At 38.1% G+C, this 23,246-nt stretch overlaps 1 protein-coding gene across 2 annotated transcripts; it reads left to right on the forward strand.

The window, feature by feature from the left end:
- The first annotated feature begins 351 nt into the window (after positions 1-351).
- On the forward strand, positions 352-20,107 carry LRRC72 (leucine rich repeat containing 72). 2 transcript variants are annotated; one of them, XM_074849211.1, is made up of 9 exons: positions 352-503; positions 2,248-2,321; positions 5,726-5,795; positions 8,631-8,712; positions 10,190-10,303; positions 14,601-14,690; positions 16,681-16,845; positions 18,083-18,110; positions 19,697-20,107. In XM_074849211.1, the coding sequence occupies exons 1-9, from the start codon at positions 474-476 to the stop codon at positions 19,860-19,862; spliced, it is 819 nt and encodes a 272-aa protein (XP_074705312.1). In that variant the 5' UTR covers positions 352-473; the 3' UTR covers positions 19,863-20,107. The 2 variants fall into 2 exon arrangements, with proteins under 2 accessions (XP_074705312.1, XP_074705323.1); XM_074849222.1 differs by lacking the exon at positions 10,190-10,303.
- Positions 20,108-23,246: the final 3,139 nt, after the last annotated feature.

Genomic DNA, 23,246 nt, shown 5'->3' on the forward strand with positions numbered 1-23,246 from the left:
TAAAAAAAAAAAAAAAAATCCAAAACCCCAAACCCACACAGGAATGTAGGTTTTTATTTAGAAATAAAAGCGCACACTTTTTCAGGATTGTGAGCAAATACAACCCAAGAGACTTCCCAGAGGTCAAGCGGGTCTCTCCCCATCTCCCTCGGCCGTCGCCGCCCCGGGGTCTCCCGCAGGGACCCCCGGGCCCCCCCGAGCCCCGGCTGCCCGCGCTCTCCGGGGACGCGCCCCTCGCTCGCCGTCGGCCTCCTTCCCACGACACGACACGACACGACACGACACGACACGACACGACACGACACGACGCCCTGTCTTGATTAACGCCCGGGCTGCCCAGCAGCTGCCCAGGCTCCCATGTTGGTGTCGCAAGTGGTGCCACCGTTCCTGAGGGAGGCCTGCCCAGCCCGCCCTCTGCCACCCCCGCAGCTCGCACTCCAGCTCCGCGGCTGCCTAGGGAACGGGACTCTAAAATGGCGGCGGCCGCCCGCGCCGGTGGGCAGGTGAGCCGAGCGGCGGCCTCTCCCCTCACCCCGCCCCGGCCCGCCCCGCCCCGGCGCGCCGCCAGGGCCGGCGCTGCTCCCCCGCCTCCCGCCCGGCGGCCGCCCCCGGCGCGGCCCCTCGCAGCCCGCCCGCCCGCCCGCCCCCGCAGCGCCCCCGGCCCGGCCCCACGGGCGGGCGGCGCCGGCCTCGCCCCCTCGCTCTGCCGGTCCGCGGGGCCGCGGGGAGGCTCGGGGCCGCATACCAGAGGAAGGCGTGCGCCGGTTCTCCCGCGGCGGCGGCGGCAGGAGCCAACCTCCCCCGCCCGCCCTGGCAGCGCGGCCCGGCCCCCGCACCCCTCGCCCGCCCCGGGGCGGCAGCCGGCGGCGCGACCCCTGCGCCACAGCCCGCCCTTCCTGGGAAGGGTTCGGCCGGGGGAAGCCGCACACCTGAGCCCTGGGGGAGCGGCTGCGGGACCTTGGGGTGCTGCGGGAGAGCGCCGGGGCTGACTGGGAAGGGGGCTCCCGGGGCGGGGAGAGGATGAGAGCTCAAATAATGGAGTTTGAGAAGTACAGATCTTGGGGCACAGGCTTCTTGTCTGTCGAACGTGGTCTCTGGGATTTCTGTTCTCTGAAGTAGGGGTGCACTCCCCCGTGGTAGGTCTGGCAGCCCTGCGCCTTCTGCAGCCCCGGGGACAGACGTCAACACGCTTGGGGTTGTCGCACAGCTGCTCTTTGCCAGATAGCACTTCTCCTTCCATCTGCAGATTTTGGCTGTGTAGAAAGAAAAATAACGGCCATTTGTCCCAGGTTTTGCCCCTAAGTGACAGCTGCAGTCAGGCAGCCGGCCATACCGAGCTCCAGGGCAAATGGCCGCTGTCCCAACATGAGCTGTGTGGCATAAGCAGCTAGTGGGCACGGCGAGTCCCGCCAGCTCCTCGCTTCCTCTGTTCAGAAGGTGCCACAGGTCCAGCACATTGGCAAGTGCACCTGCCGTTATTTCCTATATATTCAATACACCCAAAACACGCTGGAGTGATTGTGCAGCCAATACAGGCCGCACTAGACATGCCCATCGGTGCTTCCAAGCCATTTTGTATTTGTAACGTTACATCAACTTTGTGTTTCAGGCAATAGTGATCTTAATGATGTTGGGCAAAATAACTCCTGTAGTAAAACCATTTTTTCCTGATAGACATTTTACTTTTTATCAACCCCTAGTAACTGAGATCCATAATCCTTATAAAGTTAACTAGGATTCATTGCTTTTGCAGATCACACTGGTAATATACTCTGACAATCAAAATTGTGTCTACATTTTTCAACATTAAATGTACAAGCAGAGTTTTCTGGATGCATAATTTTAAAATGTTATCTGCATAAAGTAAAGTTGCATAAAATAAAGTTGCAACTGTATTGCAAGGTAATCAGTTTTCTTGCTGATCACCTGTACTGGCTTGGCTGACCTGACTGAGAAGCCTGTTCTCCAGTCAACATATATTACTTTTTCACTTCATGTCAATGAACTGCGATTCTCCACAGGAAACGAAAATTGGTGTAACATAATTGTTGGAGTATTTTTATCAATTTAAAATAGAGACTGCTCATTTAATATCTCTTTCTCTCTCTTAGACTATGTTATAGTTTGCGAAGTGCTGTGATGCATATATTAATTTTGGTGTGCATATTAATTTATGCACATGTTATAACGTAATGAATCTATAATTATGCAGTATATTATGCTGACAAATGTACTGTATACTGTCAGGCAGTAGAAAAACAGCTGAAGATCTGTGGCTTTAAGAGGAATGTGGATGTCTTAGTACTGTATCTGGCTGGACAGTAAGTAAAATACGTTTCTCGGTTTGGCTTTTACTAAAAGTAGAGCACACAGTAAAGGGTAATCTTTCATAGTGCTTTCTGTATCAGATACTCTCTGAACATCATTTATATGTGAAATATCAGTAAATTATGTTTATACCTAGTCTGTACATGTTGTGAAGGAAGAAACGGTGAAGATACACTGACACATACACAGCAGAGCTATGCTCACAGTTAACTGCCTCAGCCCTAGATACACAATCCTTCTCCAGCAACCCAGAATTGCTCGAGGGTCTGTAAGTTCACAGAGTTGTGCATGAACTTCTACCACAGGGAGCAGAGGAGTGAGACTTAATGGGCTGATTTCTGCCTGTTCTAACTGGCTTGTAAGGCTGGGTGGAAAGAGTATCAAGAAGGCAAATGAAAAAACACAGGACCTGCCCAGTCTAAGAACTGCCAAATTTCTGACCTCCCTGAAGAAATCTGTTATTGCAACAGTAAAACTCATTGGTAGGACCTTTGAAATTACCTGCATCTCTACTGTTAAGAACTGAGGGGAGGGCAGGGCAACATGAAGTGAGTACAAGTACAAGAGCACTTGTTTGGGGCTGGCAGTACTGATCAGAGAACTGATCTCTAAGAGCTTTATGAAACAGCGTAAGATGTAGGGCAGATGAGAAGAAGCCATGCTAAGTGAAGGAAGGCAAAGCTTTCATGAGCCTGTGGGTGATCTAGGTTGATAGAGGTGTATGTTGTAGGATGAACATGCTGAGAGGCTACCATAGAAAGATGGGTACGTGACAGGGCATACTTCAAAGTTTTTGGAAAGCGTACTTTGAATTTCTGGCCAGGGCTTAATTCCAAGTATTGCATACCTGTCTGCAGCCTCACAACTGCATCTACTGTTTGTACGGTTGGTACGTATATAAAGAACTAATGTAGTTTAATAATTCAGGGACAAGGTTTTCAAGGTCTCTAGGTCCTATGAATACCAAAAAAAAAGGTGTTAAGGGATTTCAGTGTTGTCTAGCCTGATTTTAGTGGAAATCAGGTGATCTTGAAAATCTAAATGTGCCCACTAGTGTCTTTAAATTCCTCAGCACATCTCCTGATTTACACCAAGAAAGTATTTGATGCTTTGTGAAAAGAAATTTAAAACATATAGTTACTGTTAAAATTATTAAAATATTTATTTTAGAAAGAAGAAAACATACATAAAATATGTGAGAAGCTTATTTAATGAGAAAATTACAAGATGCATATATTATCTAAACAATACAAGAAAATTATTTATGTGTATGTGTGAAAGAATTAAGCCTGTGTATACAGTCTTGATAGGCACAATATTAAATGTGTGCCCTCACTGACTTTGAAATCTTTTTTGGTATGGAATAAAAAGAAATGTTCAGATGGCAGATATAGAAGCGATCTGTCTTCTGTGAAACCATTTTGAGAAAGACGTTGCAAGCTGGCTTCTTTGATGATTGGAGAGAAGTGAATTCCTTTTATTCTATACCAATTTATATAAACCTTGAACCTCAGCCAGTGTCAGTATCAGATCATGCCTCCTTAACTGTTGGTTTGACATCATTTTCTGCTGGCTGAAATAAGTAAATGAAAAAATAATAATTAAAGTCAATCAAATAAGGGGGAATGAGTTTATATTTTTAAACCACTACTATTAAAGGGACATGGAAAAATGTACTTTTGGACACTGAAAGCTGTCATCCTAGGAAAACTGATTAACTTAGCAGTAGGTCGGAAAAGAGTGCTGCAGGCCAAAAAGGATCAGTTTGTAAGAGACATGCAAAGTCTGGAAGGCATACAGAAAGGGACAGGCTCTTTTAAAATGTTAGAGGAATTAAGCTCTACCTGGGGCAAATTAAATGCCTTAATACCAGAAAAAAAACAACGCAACAGTTCAAGGCTTGGAGATAGTCAAGATGAGGCTGTTACTAGAGGGGGAGTAAAGCCAATTAAAATGTAAACCTGTAAATTAAGTATTGAATGGCAGTGACAAAGAATATGAGGGAAATTTTGGCTTTGCTACCTGAGAAATAGATCAAGGGTGTACGAGTAGAATTATACAGAAGAATTAGATGGTAGCTGTGTAAGAGCTCTGTACATCCTGTCAACACTCATCTGCTTGTGTTTACTACTTGCAGTAATGTATTTTCTGGTTACTTGTGACAGTAGACACATAAACACGTATTTGCAGGGTTCATTTTTGTGGATTATTTGAGGAAGCCAGATAAAAGTTTAACAAAGTAGCAGCGTGGGATAATCTGATTTTCAGAAATACAGGAGAATAAAAGTACAGCACCTCAACTTTGTAGGGTTTGCTCTTGGCAGATTTTTTTTTTTTCAAATGAAAGATCAGAAAAGGTGTCCATTCCCCCTTTGTATCTGGTGAGTTTGTTGAAAAAAAACCCACATGGGAAACTAGAGGTTAGATTTGACAGTTGGAAAACAAGCAGATTATTTCAGGCTGATGATGTGAGGTTAATTTTTATCAATCCTGTTAGTTCCTTCTGAAACACTGTCCCTAATCTTGCAACATGGTAAAATCCATGAGGAAAGTTTTATTATGTCAATAAAAATTTCTCCTGTAAAGGTAATCTATAATTATTCTAGTGGAAATCAAGAACATTTATTTAAAGCAATGAAAAATAAGGAGAATCAATTAGTGAAAATTACTCAGCAGTTCACTAATGTTCTCTGGTTAGTAGGTAATTTGTTATTTATGGTACACTAGCAAGCTCAAAGTGTTAGATACACCATTAAACAAAAAAACCCTACCAGCACATAGGAGGTAGTTCCAGCCTCAGTGGATGTGCAGTTTGATTTAAAACAAGACTGTTAATGAATATGGGTAAATACTAAGTTTATATGAGGACAGGAGAGAAGAGAGGTGAAAAAAGGGCAAAAGATTCACAACATACACTAAGATGAAAAATAGTGGGAAATGTACATTGATGTGCTTGGTGTTGATGTCTTCTGTTGGCTTCTCTGGCACCATGGCTGAACAATCCACACTGCACCATCAAAGCAATTTTCCTTTTGGGTTTGTTCCCCAGGATGCCAAATGTCTCCCATGTTCTGAGCAGAATTTCTACAAACTGAAAAGTACATGTAACTCATAGTCCCTGGGAAAATAAATGCTGTTATGGAAACAAAAATAATGTATCACTTAGTTTGTTCTCATTTCTTTACCGCCTGCTGCTTTGTTATGCTTTCAGGTGTCTAGAATGCTTACACTGTCTCTGCCATCTGGTTCTTTGCATCTTTCTCTGCTATGATTTCTATAGGAGAGAGGCTTTTTTGTGCTTGTATACCGTTATTTATAAAAAATTCCACCATTTATAAAGTAATTAAGCACCATTAAAGTTAAGCAATTTGTTACTCTTTTTTTTTTCTTCCACCAGAGGACTAAGAAGTATCCCAAGTCTATCACGGTTTCATAGGTTAAGATATTTGTGGATTAACAACAATAAGGTAATAAGGTATTCCTTTAAAGAGCAACAACAATGAATCTGATTATTATTTCATCATTTTTCTAACATAAAGTATTTTAGAATTGTTAAGCTAATTTAATTTCCAGGCAAATTTAAGTGAATTAAATATGAGTTTTGAAGAAACAGTATCTTGTTTTATATTACATTTATAAATTTTGTGTATTTAAGAAGCTGCGGTTTTGTGCTAATGCCTTAGCAATAAAAAGAAAGGTTGAGTGTATTTAGAACTAAGTTATTGGCAAAACTGTCTGATAGCATACTGATACCTGAGGTCTGGAATAGCAGTTTCCAACGTAGCTCATAGCAAGTGTACCCAGCCCACTGGAGCGAGCAGCTCTTGGAACAGACTGAGGAGTGACATGGCTGTAAGGTTTTCTTATACAGCTTCTGGGCTTCCTAGTTTTTCAGGAAAGGAGTGGACTGCAGGAAATGCATAGCTCTTTTTTTATGCCCTTGCAGACATGCATAGTTTATTTCCTGGCAGGCTGGTGGTTGAGGTGACACTCCTTCTTGCCCTCATGCATGCAAGGGTGACATACGACTCTTTCAAATGTGCTTCTCCCAGTGCACAGGAAGTAGGTCTGCAATGCTAGGCTTGAGGGGGTGTCTTCTGCCATTATGCAGGCTATTGTGTCACCTAAACTTGTTCAATTTAAGACCAATTTCCAGGCGAGTGATTAGAGTATGACATTGGGCCACATTAATTTCTCTTATTTCCAGTTCACTGTGTGGTCCTAAATCGGTTACACAAACCACATGCCTCACTTTCTCCATCTATGCAAATCTATATTATAGTATTTATTATATCTTGTAGGGGTTTTAAGACAATGCTTTCTCAAAATCTCCGGACACTACAGTTTCCAACCAAGCCTAAGCACCTTGCATCTTAAACAAAGTCATCTACTTGACAGTAGAATTATCTGATGTAGAAATCTCCAAATACATAGTCAACCATTATTAAATGGTTGAATTGAATCCAAACCTTCACCATTAACCAATGGTAATTAAAAAGCAAGAAAAGTGATAAACCCCACGAATTTCTAATCTGCTTTTACATATCTTATTGTACAGTAGTTTACGTGACTTTCACAGTGGTCTTAAGTTCTTAAAACACCAGCTTGCTCAGGTAAATAAGTAGCTCTGTGAGCAGCAGAAAAAAATAAATTTACATTCCATGTCACTTAGGAGTGTATGTATATCTGCTGCCCCAGGCTAACATCAATTATATAACATGTCGACTTAATTGAAAGACCTGTGGTTATCCAGCCATTTCCAAAAAAAGCAAAAGTATGGATACATTAAAATGTTGAACTAAAATCACAGGTATAATAAGGCTTTCATTTGTATTTCTAAAGAACACTAAAGAATAAGAAATGGCCTAATGACTAAGCAGAACTGATCTTGCTGACCATAAAAGATAAATCTGATTTTTGCACAGATCTCACTTTCCTACCTAAGCAGTAATGAAGAGCTTTCTTCTGCTGTTCTATGTAACTTGTCTGGAAATGTCATTTTCTATATAACTTGTGTGGAGAAGCCACTTGGTGGCTTTCCTTAGGAGAAGTCTCAGCTAAATGCTCTAATAGGGGGAGCATATTTTTCTGAACCCAGAAGACCTGACATAATTTTTTTTTACTTAAAAATGCATCACAATGATTTTATCACAAAAAAGTAAATTTCAGATGATCCTAAAAAACGCAAACTTGTCAAAGATAGAGAAACACCACTATGTACAATAGGTATGTGTGGGCTTTACAGTACACAAGATACAATAATCATTATGAAGAATAGGATTATTTTTTTTTGTAGAACATTGCTGTTTTCAATGAACCAGGTTTTTCTGAGGTGAAGCAAGACTCAGAGAATGGTATTATTTTGAACTTTAACGTATCTTTTCTCAGAGGATTTCAGAGAACTTTAGGAACGGAAAAACCTCTGCCTCATTCTCCTTCCAACTTTCAGATACTGTTAATGCACAGAGAAAACACATTTGTTTTAAAATCAATGGCACAATTCAAGGACAGAAATCATTCCCCCACTAACAAATGATGTTGCATCACAGAACTCAAAGTAGCGTCAGGAATAAAATTCTGGTTGTTGATCTGGCATTTAAACTCTAGGATAAATACTTAGGCACCATTTGTACTCCCAGTTCTCAACTGTTATAATGGTCAGCTTGGTATCCCATTGCATATATTTACCTTGCATTGAAGTCAAGACAATATTAGAACTGAGCTTCTCCAAGCAAGGGGATGAGATTCCATAGGGACTGAAGGTAATTTTTTGTTGAGAATATACCCATACATACATTTTTTTTCTGTAATTGTGATTGATTCTGTAAATTTGATTAAATGTCATTTTTTGAAATTTAGAGCAAATATGTGCTCTTTGGACCTGCTGCTGAAGAAGTAATTTTAAAACTAGGTGCTGGTCTTATTCCAAGGATATATTTCAGGAATATTCTTAAATCAACATAGAATTATTACATCCTACGAGAGTGTTCTCACAATAAAAAATATTTCATATGTGAAAAGAAGTAAATAAAAATGTGAAGACCAGTAATTCAATGAAATCTGTTTCCAAATACAAATACTACATTTGTAGTTCAAAAAATTAGGTAAGGCTGTACTACGTGTATTTGATGCGTAATTAGTGTTTCTAATAAAGGTTCAGCTGTCAAGAGAATCCTTAAACCAAGAGTCCTAAACAGAAATAAAGTGTCTATAGTTAAACAGTTTTCAAGAGGCCGTGTTTATACTTCTCCGAAGTTAATTTTAGGCTGGCATATAACAGCTTTCCTAACTCTTAATTTCAGATCCAAGATTTAACTTTCTTGATCAAAAACTATTGTTTGACTGAACTCTACCTCAACAATAATGAACTGACAGATATATCAGGTACCAGTCTTCCCTTTTTAGATTGTTAAGTAGAGGCCTGTATTTTCTTTTCTGTGTTTTGGCATTCAGATTTATAGAAGTGGATGACAGCAAGTAACTTAATGGTTGAAAGCTCCTATGTATGCATAACAGTACATGTTAATTATTATTAAATTGTTCTAGCATACTTGAGTGGCAATAAGGTGATACATTTATCCTGGTCTAAGAGATGAAATGTCATTCACTTTAATGTCAGGCAATTTTGAAATATTTTTGATCTTACATGACCATATTTTATATTGAAAATGAACATGGAAAGCTCTTTCTACATGATGATTTGTAGTCCTCTTGCTGACCAGGTACTTGGTAAGCTGATAGAAGTACGTTTGGAGAGTATTAATGTTTTTATGATGAAAAACTGATAGCAGTGCTGACAGACTTAACATGAAAATGAAAAGTGTAATAAATCATTAAGTTGTCCCACTTGTAAGGTAGTCACTAAGGTTCTGCAGTTTCTTCATTATATAGTTACATTTATAATCAGAAGTATTTTGCAAAGTTACTGCAAAACTGTTTTATTGTAAAATTGCATCTGTCTTACACTTCTCTTTCAGTTTTGCTTGCTCTTGTAGATTAAGGTGGGTGAACCAGACTAGTGAATTTGTGAATGAAGAGGTCAAAGCATAATAAATTTGTGTATATTTTAGACATTTTAAATGTTAATGTTTTACTTTTCTCTGTCCCTATAATATGTTGGGATGAGAACTGATCTTGATTAGTTTCTGTGAGATTTTGAGAAAAATAAATGGTTGGAAGAAAGAAACATGAGCACAAGAGACAACACAGAAGATAACAAAATAGGGGTAAACAGGAGAGCAAGTATCACTGATAGAGAAATATGGAGAAGAAATACTGTATAGAATCTGGAAAATGAGATGTCAGCCTGATGTGGCGTGAGGATGTGAACAAATAGTCTGGGTCAGGCACAACAATATTTTGTAATAACTTTTTAATACATAAATAATTATTTGAAATTGAACTGTTTTCTAAGGAATTCACCATTTATTGATTGTGAGGCAAAGGTAGTATTAGGGATATACTGTTATTGGTGAGGCAAAGGTAATATTAGTTCAGGGTAAAAGGAAGTGAAGATGAATTAATCAAAGCTTACTGGAATATAGGAGGAGGGAAGGGAGGAAGAAGAGAGGTTGCAGTTGATGTTGATTTTGTTGAGGCAAGGGTGATGGGGAGAAATGGAAGGAACTGGAATGAAAAAAGTTAGGCATATGTTAAAAGGATCTGACTAGAAAGATGAAAGCAATATTGAAATCTTGGATAATTTTTTTTTTTTTTACTAATCTCATGCAAGGTGTTACTAAAAGGCAGGCATAGGTGGATAACCAGAATATCAAATTCAGTGTGCAGCACAGCAAAATAATTCTTAATAAAGGCAGTCAGGTATGGTGAGAATAATTAATTATTTTTTATTTTATTTCAGGTGCTCTGAAACACTTATGTGCGTTACAGATTCTGTTGCTTCACAACAACCAGTTAAAAACACTTGGCAAAACAGTGAAGGAATTGAAAGGAATTATAAGCCTGCAGACCCTAAGTAATACCTTATTTTTATTTTGCAGAGCAGCAAGCAGTAGTTTTTTAGAGTTTCTTATCAGGATGTTTCTTGTCTGTTTCTGCATCATTTGCCAATAGCTTTTGAAGCTAATTATCAATTTCAACCAAATTTGACAGACGAAAGAGATCTCTGAGACGTGAAAATTCCACAGAGAGTACCTCAACTAAGAAAAAACTGCCAAATGAGTTCAGAAGTTAACACTTTTTGGCTGCTGGCTAGCCAGTCTCCTGAATGAATAGCTTGGATGCAGTCAAAGCAGTTTATTGCTGCCTTTGTGTAAGGGAACATGGGAGTAGAGTGGATTATCATAGAGGTGAAGGAAGTTGAGAAAAGAGTGTTACTGCTGGTGAGAGTGTAAGTGATAGGTTATAGAACCCTAATTCCTGCCTCATTAATTCTGTTTTTCATAGAATTTATTTTCTGCCTCTCTTTGGCAGACTGGGGGTTTCTAGAGTCTAAGAATAAATATACTTTAGATGTTAAGTATAACAGTATCTAAGTAGCATACTTTCTGATAGACTGGCTAGAAATGAAAGTAGCATAGGCTCTGAAATTTGAAATTAATTTATACAAACAGTGTTGGCACCACTAAGTTACAATGTAAGAAGTACCCTCTGGGGAAAGTAGGATTATTTGCTATTTCACTAGAAAGTGAAAATGAAAGCTGTCTTTTTCCATGGTTCCTAAATGAATGTCATCATAGGTCATGCCACTTTGAGAAAACAGGAAACAAGTTTCGCATCTTAGTGACACAGTTAATGGAGGTGAATGTCATCAAGCCATACCTCCTTATGCATTCAGAGAACTGAATGTCTGATTGCAGGAAAGGAAAAAAGGGGTTGAAAAGTACACTTTTAATTGAACTTGACACTGGGCCAAAATTAAAAAAACAAATCAAGTGTTTACGAAGACAACATGCCAGCCAAATTATTGTAATCTTTGTCATTATATGCAAGATTGAAAAAATAGTCCATTTAAGAATGCAGTTGTTTGAAGTGATTAGGCAAAGTCTGGACAGACATCCTATGTATGAATGGTGCAGTCACCTGAATTTAATGTTATAGCCCTACAAATTAATAAGAAGCTTCAGCAAGCACAGGGAGTTTGTTGTACTTGTTGCAACCATCTGTGGGAAATAAAGACAAACAGCAGATAGTTAACATGCTGCATGGCAGTCACAGAGGCATAGCGAAAATTGGGTGCATATTGGACTGGTCACCACCATAGAAAAACAAGTGTTTAAGAGAGCTATCAAACAATATATAGAGAATATACCAATCTACCCTGATAAAAAAATTGTTCTTTAGTTCAAAGGTATGAGAGTGAATACTAATCAGTGGAAGAAACTTAATAACCTAACTTTACAGTTATTCCTTTTTGACCTTTGCTGTCGTGAAAAAATCATCAATGTGTTTGTTTCAAAGAGATTTCATAATAATGAGTTCTCAAATTAACAGGACTCTATTGGTTTAATAAAATGTACTGTCATCTTTGAAATAAATTACAGCAGTAAATGAACAAAATACATTTTAAAAGTCATATCCTATATAATCATATCATATTACTGTATCATTTATACACCTCCTTGCAATATTAAGAAATGTGAAATGGGTGCAGAATTTACACTGTGTAGCTTTGAAAAGGGCTGCACCCATAGCTCACCTTTGTAAAATAAAAACTGCTTTGGGAATGGGAAAGTTCTCACTGTTCTGAGGTAGATCTTTTTTATTGCCAGACAATCTGATTAAAAAACCACACTTGCTAGCCTTCAGCAGAGCTTCTGGATGCATAATAACATGCTATTATTTTGTAACTCTTGGGGACATTAGAACTATTGAAATGGGGCAGTCTAATACACTCTTATTGTTCACTTCAGAAGTAGCATTCAACTGCCAAAATGTTGCATTTCTCTTCCTTAAGGCTCTCTTGTGATTTTTAGCCACTGCCCTGCACTGGATTTGTAGCAGAACACCATTCTTCATCAGGCATTTAGGGAAGACACTCAGCTTCTAAAGATTTACTGGATGGGTTGCTCACAACTGCAGCCTTTTGGGAGATATGTAGAGTTTCTTTATGAGCTCACCTTGTGCTCACATCTCCCTTTTGGAATCCAAGATTTTTGTTATGTACTCTATAAATTGCCTCAACTGATTTATTATCCACAGCTGATAACATCTTGCTGCTAGACCTCAGAAAACTCTTTTTGTTCTTCACTATGTTTCTACCGCAGTAGTTCCTTTCTGCCCCTTGTGGGATAGGCACACTGTTTTCCTACACTCCAAATAGAGAAAACAGACAAAACTGTGGAGGAAGAAAGCATTATCCCTAATTCGTAGAAGTAAAATTGCATGACCTTGACAAGCAAGTAGATAGCAGAGCCAAGAATTTGTCCCAGATGTTTTGTAAAATAAGACCATCTTGATCCGTACAATGGTTGGATTTATTGTAAGAATGAGCAGTAGAAAAATTCATATACTCTAAAACAAACCTACAAATCAGTGTTGATGAGGAGGGACGTGCTCCTAGTAGCATCCAGAGTCAGAAGTACTTAGTATTGACCCCGGTTTGTGCCTTGGAAAAATCCCTCTTGAATGTTCATTCCATTCCGCTACTAAACATACCTACTTTTAGAGATCTTTCTGAAACATTTTTCTCTCTGGAATGCTATCACGTATTGACTCAAGAACAGACTTATCAGATATATACCTAATATTCTTTCTGATTAACTCTTTCTAGAAAAAATAGCTAGATAGTACTTTGTTCAGTAAAAATGGAACTTTCTGCTGCTGCCACCTTGTGGGTCTCTCACTAGTTCTAAGTACAGTGATTTTAAAAAATTTGTTAAAGAATTAAAGTATTTTAAGTTCTCCTCTGAATACATGAACAGGTGCTTTCTGTGTAGGAGTTACCAAATGCCCATTCCAACTTTACTGCGCCCTCAAAATAACTGCTAAATTGCATCAAGCACTGAGCTCTCTTTGGCAGTCATACTTATCCTGAAGAACGTGAAATGGCATCTTGTAGTTTACAAGTGCATAGAATATTTCCAGACTTTTTTCTTCTTCTAGTTTCTTATTTGCTACTGCAATACCACCTTTCTCTCCCTAACTGCTAAAATTACATATAACAGGATTTTTTACCCTAGAGTGAATATTAGCCACAGCCTCTCCTCAAAAAGAGAAAACCAGACCAGTGTAGACCTTGGTAGAAGTTGTCAAAATTATTAATTTAAGATTTTTTTTTTTTCTGCTCTGATCTCAAGGTAGCAGCCTCCTGATTATTTTTACTGTCTCAGAAGAACAGCACTTGTCTAAGGAGAAAAATGACATGACTGTGTTTTTTATTTAGAAAAAAACCCACACCCAACAACTCTTGTTTGCTTGATAGCTGATCTGGGAAAGAGCCAGTTTCTGTTTTAATCAACTTCAGATATCACTCTCATGAAACAAACTGATATGTCATGTCAGCTAGGCAAATGTTACACTTCTGGCAAAGCAGCATCACAGGATTGATACCTGTCTCTGTGTTGCAAAGGCTCGGTTATTCACGTGGTGTGAACCTGATTGTAAGGATTTTCATCAAGTTGCTAATGGGCTTTTGGAACTTAGTACCTCAAGTCTCACTGAAAGTTAGTGGGATCCAGGTTCTCAGGAACTTAGGCCATTTTAAACATTTTACTCTTTAAGTTTCTTGAGTCTTCAAACTCATCATCTGTCAAAACATCAGAAGACTGGGTATTTATTGACATTTCATATTGTGTCTATGGGATAAAAACTTTATATCAGCTATGATGAAGCCTTAGGAGTCCTAAAGCTCATTTGGTTTTAATAACTTTCTCTCCCTACAAATTTTGTGTCTTACCTTTAAGCTGTCACACCTAAAAACCCACTATTCTTTAAAATAGGCATCACCTAACAACATAAGAAAATCAAAGGGAAACACTTAGTGGTTTTGTCTGTATATCATAAAAAATAGAAAAAAACTTCAAAGGTTTGGAGTGCATGATGGCACCTTTACTCAGTTCTTGCCTGTGGTATTTTGCATACTCTGCAATAAGCCAGTTCTTGCAGTCCATGTTTGGTTGAGTAATTTTGCATGTGTAAAGAGACTGTGCTTTGTTTACCCAGCATAAGAACAATTTGAATTTGATTATATTTTGTACAAAATCTGGCTACTAGTGATCTTTAATTTTCCTGCCTTGCCATGTTAGTTGCTTTTCTTTTGCTGGGTTTGGTTTTTTGTGATGCTGTTTGTTTTTTCTGTATACATTTTGCAGACCTATTCCATAACCCTCTGGCACAAGACCCAGACTACCGGCTTTATGTGATATATTCCCTTCCTTCGGTACAGCTCCTTGACAGGAAGTGTAAGGATTGCTTTCCTCTTCTCACAAAGCATTGACAGTTGCTTTTGATTTTAATTAGTATGGAAAAATAGGTGAATTAATCTTCCCTGTTCTTTTACATGCATTTGTTGACATAGCAAAACATCTAAGGAACAGATAGCCATTTTCTGCAAGATTTGTCAAGCAAATAGAGTTTGCAGGGCATAAACAGTTTACTTTGCCAAATGCGTTTGATTTCTGTCTTTTTAAATTGTATATGTTTATCTTGTATCTTGGTTTGTATATTTTTGGGTAAGACAGATAAAAGCCTGTGCTTAGAAACATGTACCTACATTTGTGCATTCAAACTGGTGTATTCACATCAGTGAGTGTGTTTACTTAGGTATGGGTAATATATCCTCAGCTATCTACATGTTTCTGCACAGTTTAAAGATGTATATGCACGTTTCTTGATGAGGTACATGCTGACCAAGCTTTCAAGTATAAATCTTCATAAATCATCAAGAGGTCTTTCACAGCTTGTCTGCTATAAATTCTACACACAAAAAAAAACCCCAAACTGTCTTAAGAACAGCCAGATGATAAATTGGTGAATCTATAAACATGCCACAGTGGACCCAGAAAATCAGTTTTGGAGATTTTTGTCTCTGGTGTTTGGAGAACTATGTGATTGGCAGGAGGGCTGAAAATTACTTCAGAGCACTGAGAAAGGTGTTGATTCCTACGCCAGCTCTGCCCTATAAAATGTAGCAAGAAAAAACAATGTCATCATGAAAACCTGCTCCCAGTCTCTAGGAGAATCAGCTACAGGACTTGAGCCAGGCAGCCCCAGGACATCTGCAGGTGCTGGCAGACTGTAGCTCTGTCATGAAGGAAAGCTGGTGGATGGGCCACAGCACGTGTCAGGGGTTGATGAGGAGCTGCTGGATCTGACCACACAGCCATTGGTTGCACATTGATTTTGCACTGGTACCTCCAGTTGCTTGAATATTTGGTCTTGGGTTACACGTGTGCTTAACACATCTGTCAGACTCTTTGACTAATCATCATTTTTGACTAGGGAGCAAAGACTGAAGCTTAATGTGCTGGAAAATATGTGTTGCATTTACAGCTCTAGAAACACTTCCGTAAAACTTCCAGGACTTAATCTTCTAAATACAGTCCTGGATTAAGACTTGAGGCATTGATTTGTATCAAGCTGTACCCTGGACATTCTATTTAGTGAATTATGTCTCTAACATTACAAAGCTTCTTCACCATCTGTGGAACATTACCACAGCATAGTCCTGGGTGTCTCTTTTACATAAGACATGTGCTCACATTTCTGCTACCTCCAGGCATGACTACTGCAGTTCCTTCCTAATTGGTCCCCTAGACACCAAGACTTAAAACCTTCCCTGAACTCAGAATGCTTCTGCCAGAGTTACTTGTTCTAAACCTTCAGGTGACTTCTGTTCCATAGCTGAAGTACTAGATTAGTATGCAGTTCATATCACTGAAGTTAACAACCCTTAAGTTAATCGTCTCAAACTCTTTGTTTAAAATTTAAAGTTATTTTTGAATTAAAGTGCAAAACAGGAAAATTTGAGGCTTTTCTTTTGATTGCACTCCTACAGTTTTCTCTATAATTGAGCAGTGGGAATTGAACTGGCCTTGAACCAGGACTTGCTTTTGCTTTTCAAGGAGAAACTTCCAAATCTTTACCGACTTGTACAGTAAATCTCATTTAAGTGGTATGAAAAGTCTTGCTTTCTAGTTTATTGGTTTAAAACTTCTGATCCTACTGCACCTAAAAGAAAAGACTTTATTTTATCGGACAGGACTTTACCCTAAAGCCTTAGAAGTAACACTCCATGTTCCCATTTTGAATCATTGTGAAATTATGCAGATTTACACCACTGTTGTTACAAAACTTGGTGCAAAAAAAGTGAATCACCTTCTGCATGCAGATAGATAATACCAGCCTTTTAAGTTGGTAGAAAAAGTAAAATTTTTATATTCCTTCTAACAGCAGTTACACAAAGAGAAAGGGAGTCAGCGCTTCATCTTTATAACCACGAAAGGTCTTGTGTTGTGCAGTCAGTAGCTTTTGGAAAGAGAGTAAATACACCCTTGGGGACTGCAGTGGGATCTAGCAGATGCACTCAACCAGCCAGAAGACTGATGATACCCTCAGGTATTTTAATAGTGTAAGGAAAAGCATATATTTTTAGGTGCTTTGATTAGAAAAAGTTTGCTCATCTGATAAGAAGTTTTTTGGTTTAGTAATAAAGTATAAATGCATCAGAAACCCAACCAAATTGCTTCATAAAGTAAGTAGTAGCAGCAACAGGCAACAAATGAATCCTTCTACTAAGAGTGGCAAATAAGTTCTAGTCACTCCCTGTAGTTACAGAATTGTCTATAAAGATAGCTGAACAAACACAATTTCATTTTTTTTCAATAAGTCTTGTGACTGTTTAGTTTTAGTTTTATTTAATTAAAAACATCTCGGTATACTTCTAGGCTGTCTCAGTCAGTGATCAGCATCATAGAGTTTTGATGCCCTCTAGTGCTTTTATAAAGCAATCTCTTGAAGAAAGGATCTTTTCTAAATAGTGTTTTAAATTTTACTTATCTTACCTAGTTTTGTAAGCAGATTTCTTTTTATGCTTTCCAAGTTGAAAATATTTTAATGATGTCTTATAATAGCATATAAAGTAATTTTTAGAGTTCTTAAAACATTCAGATCTGGAAGACGGCATGATCCTGGCACAAGAAAGCAGGTGAATACCACCTGGAGCCTTGTGACTTGTACCGTGTGATAATCCAGAACAAACCTTGAAATCCCACATCTGCTTTTTTTTTTTTTTATGTTTTAAAGATAAGAAAAAAAAATATTGTGCATAGATGACTGAAATGGTAGCATTTTAAACAGTAATGTAGATGAAGTTTGGAACAGTAATAAAATACCTGCAATTTTTTTTTTAATGTATATATCACAATAGTAGACCTGAAAGCAGTGTATTTAACAATAATTTTGAAAAGGTTTGGAAAAAAAGGATAGTTTAATCATATTTAATAATTCATTTGTTTTGCTGATAATTACTAAAGTAGGCATACAATTGTCTTTATCTCTACCATGCAATCATTCACATATATAGACAGTGGCATCATCTTTCTGTGGAAGAAAAAAGAATTCATGGAAATGTATGTCTATGGGAAATAAAATACAAGAACTGTATTAACTTTAAAAAAACCCCATACAGATACTTGTTTCCACAGTAATTTAACAAAAGATGATCCTGAACATTTCAAAACATCTGCCAGTTTTCAGTTCATTTGAACAAGTAATTTAAGATCAGGGTGGTAATCCTCAGCTAATCAAAATGCTGCACAGCCATTAATGTCTTAATTTTAACTTTTTGTTATAGGATGTGAATTTGGAAATCACACAAATAAGTGAGTAATTATTTTGATTTTTTTTCTTTTGCATCTCTGAAGCATTTACTTGATTTCTTATTCTTGTGCGTAAAAAATACCCAAAAGAGAGAAAATGTCCAGTAAAAATGAGCTTTTGAAAAATTTCTGGACTTTGTGTTTAACATAGTTGCAACTCTATACTACTCTGATGAGACAACTTCTCCACTGCTGTCTGAAATTTAATATTGAAAGGTATTCCACATTTGGAAATGGGTATATAAAAATGCTATTTATTTATAAGATCAAATACTGATCACTAGAAAAAGCATGCTTTAAGTATTAGAGCATCAGTATAGCTGTTCTATATTATGGCCTAGAAAACTTTCTTCTGACTGGCTGTTCAAAAAGACATACTCTCTGGAAAATATTATGACTTGTAGAATGAAACTTTTTTAGGTTGTACTTGATGTTACTTTTATTCTGTTTGATTTCAAAATCATAGAAATAAATGTAAGACGTATCTCTGTTTTGTATCTGGATTGAGCCAGTATAAAGGGGTTGCATTTTAATGCAATGACATTTTAGATGCTACCTTTATAAGAGTAAATTTACAAACTTCAGATATCGGGCTTGTTTTTACTTTCTAGCTTTACACATGAAAATATTTGAAAAATTTATTAAAGGAAATAATAAAAGCCTACATATGATGATATCTTTAAACAATTTGGTTTTATATAGCTATTCACTTTGACTACAGCTCTTCACAATGGAGCTAATAACGTTTAAAAATTAATTCTTACCTGCTTTCAGCAGAGTTAGCTGTCCTCATTGATAGAATGGATGTACAGCTTCCTCTTCATCCTGTTTATGTAGATGCTTAGGCTTTGCAAGGTACCATTTCATGACAAAGTATGTTGTACTCGGTGGAAACATTCCCATGGTTTATATTAGGTGTTATTATATTACTGCAGATACATCTTTAAGAAATAAGTTCTTATAAGATCAGGTCTTAATATTGCATCTGAGTTAAAAGGGTTTTGTTTAACATGAAGCCCCCATCAGTTCTGCACTGATGTTGTACATCTGCCACTTTTCTCTCCCAGACTGCAGCTGTGGCAGGATACATAAACAACACAAGCTCACAGTGTTCTGGGTTCAGAGCTTGGAGAAAGGATATTTGCAGCGTGGCTAGTTAGAAGATCCATGGTGAAATAAATGTGCATTTGCATTAATAGACATCATATCACTATGAAATCATAAAATTTGTTTTATGATTTCCATTGAATCAGAGCATTAGAAGTATACAACAATTATAATTTTTGTGGAAAAGAAAGCGGTGAAAACAAAATAGCATTTTGAAGTCTACTATAAATTTATTTTAAATAATTTATAGCATGACTTTTTTCCTTAGAATCCTGTGATTCTGACCTTTTCTCATTTTGTTTTTCTTTCTTAAATTTGGTAAGAGAAGGAAACCTTTCAAAAATTTAAAATTTTCAAATCCTCACTGTTAGTGTCATCTTGACTTCTAACTTCACCTTTTACACAGAGCGTGTGCAGTAAATTATCTCCAAAGTAGCTTGGAAACATTCAGCTAATACATATTTTCTTTGTTCTTTTTGCAGAGTACCATTTGAGAACCCCGAAGATGCCGTTTTACTCCGGGCAATGACAAGATCTTTAATGGAATTTTCCTCTGTTGACTGGAACAAAGTAGCCACCTGTCAAGAAAGACGGCTTGGAAACAAGGCAGAAGAACCCCGTGAGAAGCTGACAGTCCAATTTAGATGAGTGCTTTCTTCCTTAAGGAAAAGAATTATTCCTCTCTCTAGTGTGGAGATAAGACCCCTAAGTAAGTTAGTATCTCTATAAAACAAGAACATTAAAACATGCATCTAATTAAATGAACTTCCAGAAAAAAAAGTATTAGTGTAACATTCCTTTTATTATCAGATATGTAATATGGAGAGTGAAAAAATTAAGAAAACAGATGATAAATAGTGGCAATGTTACAATAAAAGTTACCTGAAATGCGATTCTTACCATACTTTTGTTACCAGAAATTATTAAAGCTAAACTGCAAGTTAATTTTTAAGAAGCTAAGGATAAATAATTTCATTCCTTATAGTTTCTACCTAAGAATTAGATTTACTGTGTTCACTAGCAGTAATTTGTCTTTGTCAAAATAAAGATACGAGAAAGCAACCATTAAGCTTTTCTCACTTCTGAGAGGGATTAAAGTTTCAATTTGCCAATTTGTGTGCGGCATGAATGCACTGAAAACTCTTAGTTTTATGAGGATACACATTCAGCCTCAATACAGTGGAACCATGAGCCCTTAAGCATGCTGATATTATCCCCGGATGCAGGCCTCTGTTTACTGGTCCTTCTGGAGAGACAGGACTTGCCATGCACAATGTGCTGCCCTGAGACTGCTGACTGGTTTTAACACACTCTTATAACCACATGGGTCACACAATGCTGTCGCACTACACCTGACACTTTCAGCTTCCAAAGCCTGTTACCACTAAGGAAGCTAGTGGGAGATGTGCATATAGATGGAAAATAATACATTTCCTCATGTCTTTCTCCCTCCGTTCTGCCAAAGGCTTAAAGTCAATGCTGTCTGATGTATCCAAATCCTTCTTCAGCCTGTGGCTTGTCTTCCGAGTTCCTCCTTCCTCTCATAAGTCAGCACAGACTCACAGGACAGTCTAGGTTGACAGGAATCTCTGGAGCTTATCTAGTCCAACCTTCCTGCTGAAAGCAGGTCTGAGAGTAGGTTATCCACTGCTCTGTCAAGGCAAGTCAAGTATTTCCAATGATGAGGGAGGTACCACCACTTGGCAATCTGGTTCAGTGTTTAATTGCACTCCAGAGCATCTTTCTTATATTCAGATGGAATTTCACCTGCAACAGCTTGGGCCTGTTGGCTATTGTACGTCACTGTGCATCCCCCATCTCCTCTATAACTACCTCTAGGTATTGTAAGACTGTGATTAGATCTCCCAGAGTCTCCTGTTCTCTGGGCTGAACAAACCAAATTCCTCCAACCCCCTGATCATGGTGGCTCCCTCGCTGGACCTCTATTTTTTGATGTCTCCCTTGAACTGAGTTGACCGAAACAGGACAGTGTTCCAGATGTGGTCTAGCACCTGCCAAGTGAAGTGGCGTAATTACACCTTGCATCTGCTGGCTGTACTATACTTTCATCTTCACTGACACAAGGCACCATTTGCCTTCAGTGCTGCCAGATCATACTGCTGGCTCCAGGTGAGCTGGCTGCCCCCCCAGGACGCCCAGGTCCTTTTCGGCAGACCCAGGCAGATCCCACTCTGTACTGCTGCTTGGGATTACTCCATCCCAGATACAGGAGTTTATCTTTGTTAACTCTCATAATTCCTTTCACCTTTTTGATATTTTGATGTTAGATTCCTTTCTTTTTAATTTCAACTTCCCTATTTTTCTTGTTTAAAGTTCCACGCATTTTGTAAACGCCCTTAAATTAGCCTCATCTTTGTGGTTTAAAAGGTAGATCAACACCTTGGTTTTGATTAGGTTTCAAGAATGTATAATTTCTCAAATTGAATTAGTCTACAGAGAAGCTAGACCAAACTAAGCTTTGGCTAACAGGTTTTCTTAAAGAGGTCCTCTCTAAGAAACTGTCCATTAGGATTTAGGAAGTGTAATCCCGAGTTTGCCTTGTGTCTTTTGAACTCTGAGAGCTGACTATGCTCATGGACACATGTCTATGATGTAATCATTTCATAGCAGCAATTTCACAATCCCAGAATCTGTAGATTTTACATGCCATAATAGATATGGAAAAGGCTGAATTTAAGAGATTTTCTCTGAAAGCAGACTCTATCCCAGTTGGAGCTAGACTAAGGTAGTAAGCATGTCATTTCAGAGTAAATTTCATTGATTTTAAATTTTTGGATCAAAGTAAAGGCACGGTATTTTTGGCCTCGAATATTTTTCTGCACCTGTCTTCTTTTGACTAAAAAAAATTAAAGCGAAGTTAAAGAGCAGTTTTCTGCTCAGAGAATGCTGCAATGCAATGTTTCAACATAAAGAATTTTATTACAGAATCTTTTTTAACAACTAATTTAACATTTTCCCCAAAGAATATAGATTTTGAAAAGAAAATATACATTTTACAGGAGTAACTGTGAAAGAATTTTAACATGAGTTCTTGTAATCTTTTTGAGCATATAGATGGGCTCAGAGAAGACAATGAGTTAATTTATACATATATAACCTTTGATGGTGAAAAGTCCATCAAAACCTCTTAGATTTTTTGGCCCTCCCACTGTTGCACACAAGTGTCCCAGGAATATATAGATTAAACAAAATAAACTGCCATGGCATCCAGAAGCTCTTCATTATAATGTTTGCTACCTGTTCACCTTTGTGGCTTGTAGATGCTGGGTGCTGTCCAACAAGCCACAGGTCAGTAGAATCACTGACTGCCAACATGCCCACCTTACTTAAAAGGCAATGCTTTCCATACAATCATCCATTTGAGCTTTGTCAAAAGGTTTGAGTCTGTTTTAGAGCCATAAGTGGAAAAGCAATAATGTTAGCTATTTATATATGAAGAAATACTCAAATTACAATGATAATTTCAAGTTTTGCTGAGAATTCCCTTTAGATGAAGAAAAACCCTGAAAATCTACCTGCAGCAAAAATCTACTGTGATTTGAACATGCAACGTTTAGTTCACTAGAAGATATGCTCAGATATTTTCAGCTTATATATTAATGCAGATTTCCCAGGGTGAAGAGATAGTTGATATTAAAAACCACTTAGCCTAAAAGTGAACTGGGGAGGAAGAACTGCGATGAAGCAGGCTAGACAGATTCACTGCTGCTGTCTTCCAGTATCTAGCAAAACAGCTGGAGAAGAAATGAGAATTCCGTCTTTCCTAGTGGAGGGCAGAAAAGCCTTTTGAATCACACCCCCTTGAAGGTGACAGAGTGTGTCTGTTGGCCTTGCACTCCACAGCTGTCTTGTCACTTAAAACCTTGCTTAAGGAATCAGTAAATTGCGTATGAATTTTCATTCTACTTTAAGTTACTTGTTACATGTCACAAGATGTTTTCTCCGGTTCATGATTATGCAAGAGCTAGTCGTTACCCCAGGTTTATGGAGGACCTATCAACCATGATCTTA

Source organism: Strix aluco, chromosome 1, assembly GCF_031877795.1.
Source record: "Strix aluco isolate bStrAlu1 chromosome 1, bStrAlu1.hap1, whole genome shotgun sequence".
Classification (NCBI taxonomy): Eukaryota; Metazoa; Chordata; class Aves; order Strigiformes; family Strigidae; genus Strix; species Strix aluco.

Bases quoted from the DNA above. Each gene is read 5' to 3' on its own strand.
- LRRC72 (XM_074849211.1), top strand. From the start codon at position 474: ATGGCGGCGGCCGCCCGCGCCGGTGGGCAG. The intron at 2,322-5,725 runs GTAAGTAAAATA...TTCTTCCACCAG, and splicing joins GTACTGTATCTGGCTGGACA to AGGACTAAGAAGTATCCCAA. The intron at 8,713-10,189 runs GTACCAGTCTTC...ATTTTATTTCAG, and splicing joins TGAACTGACAGATATATCAG to GTGCTCTGAAACACTTATGT.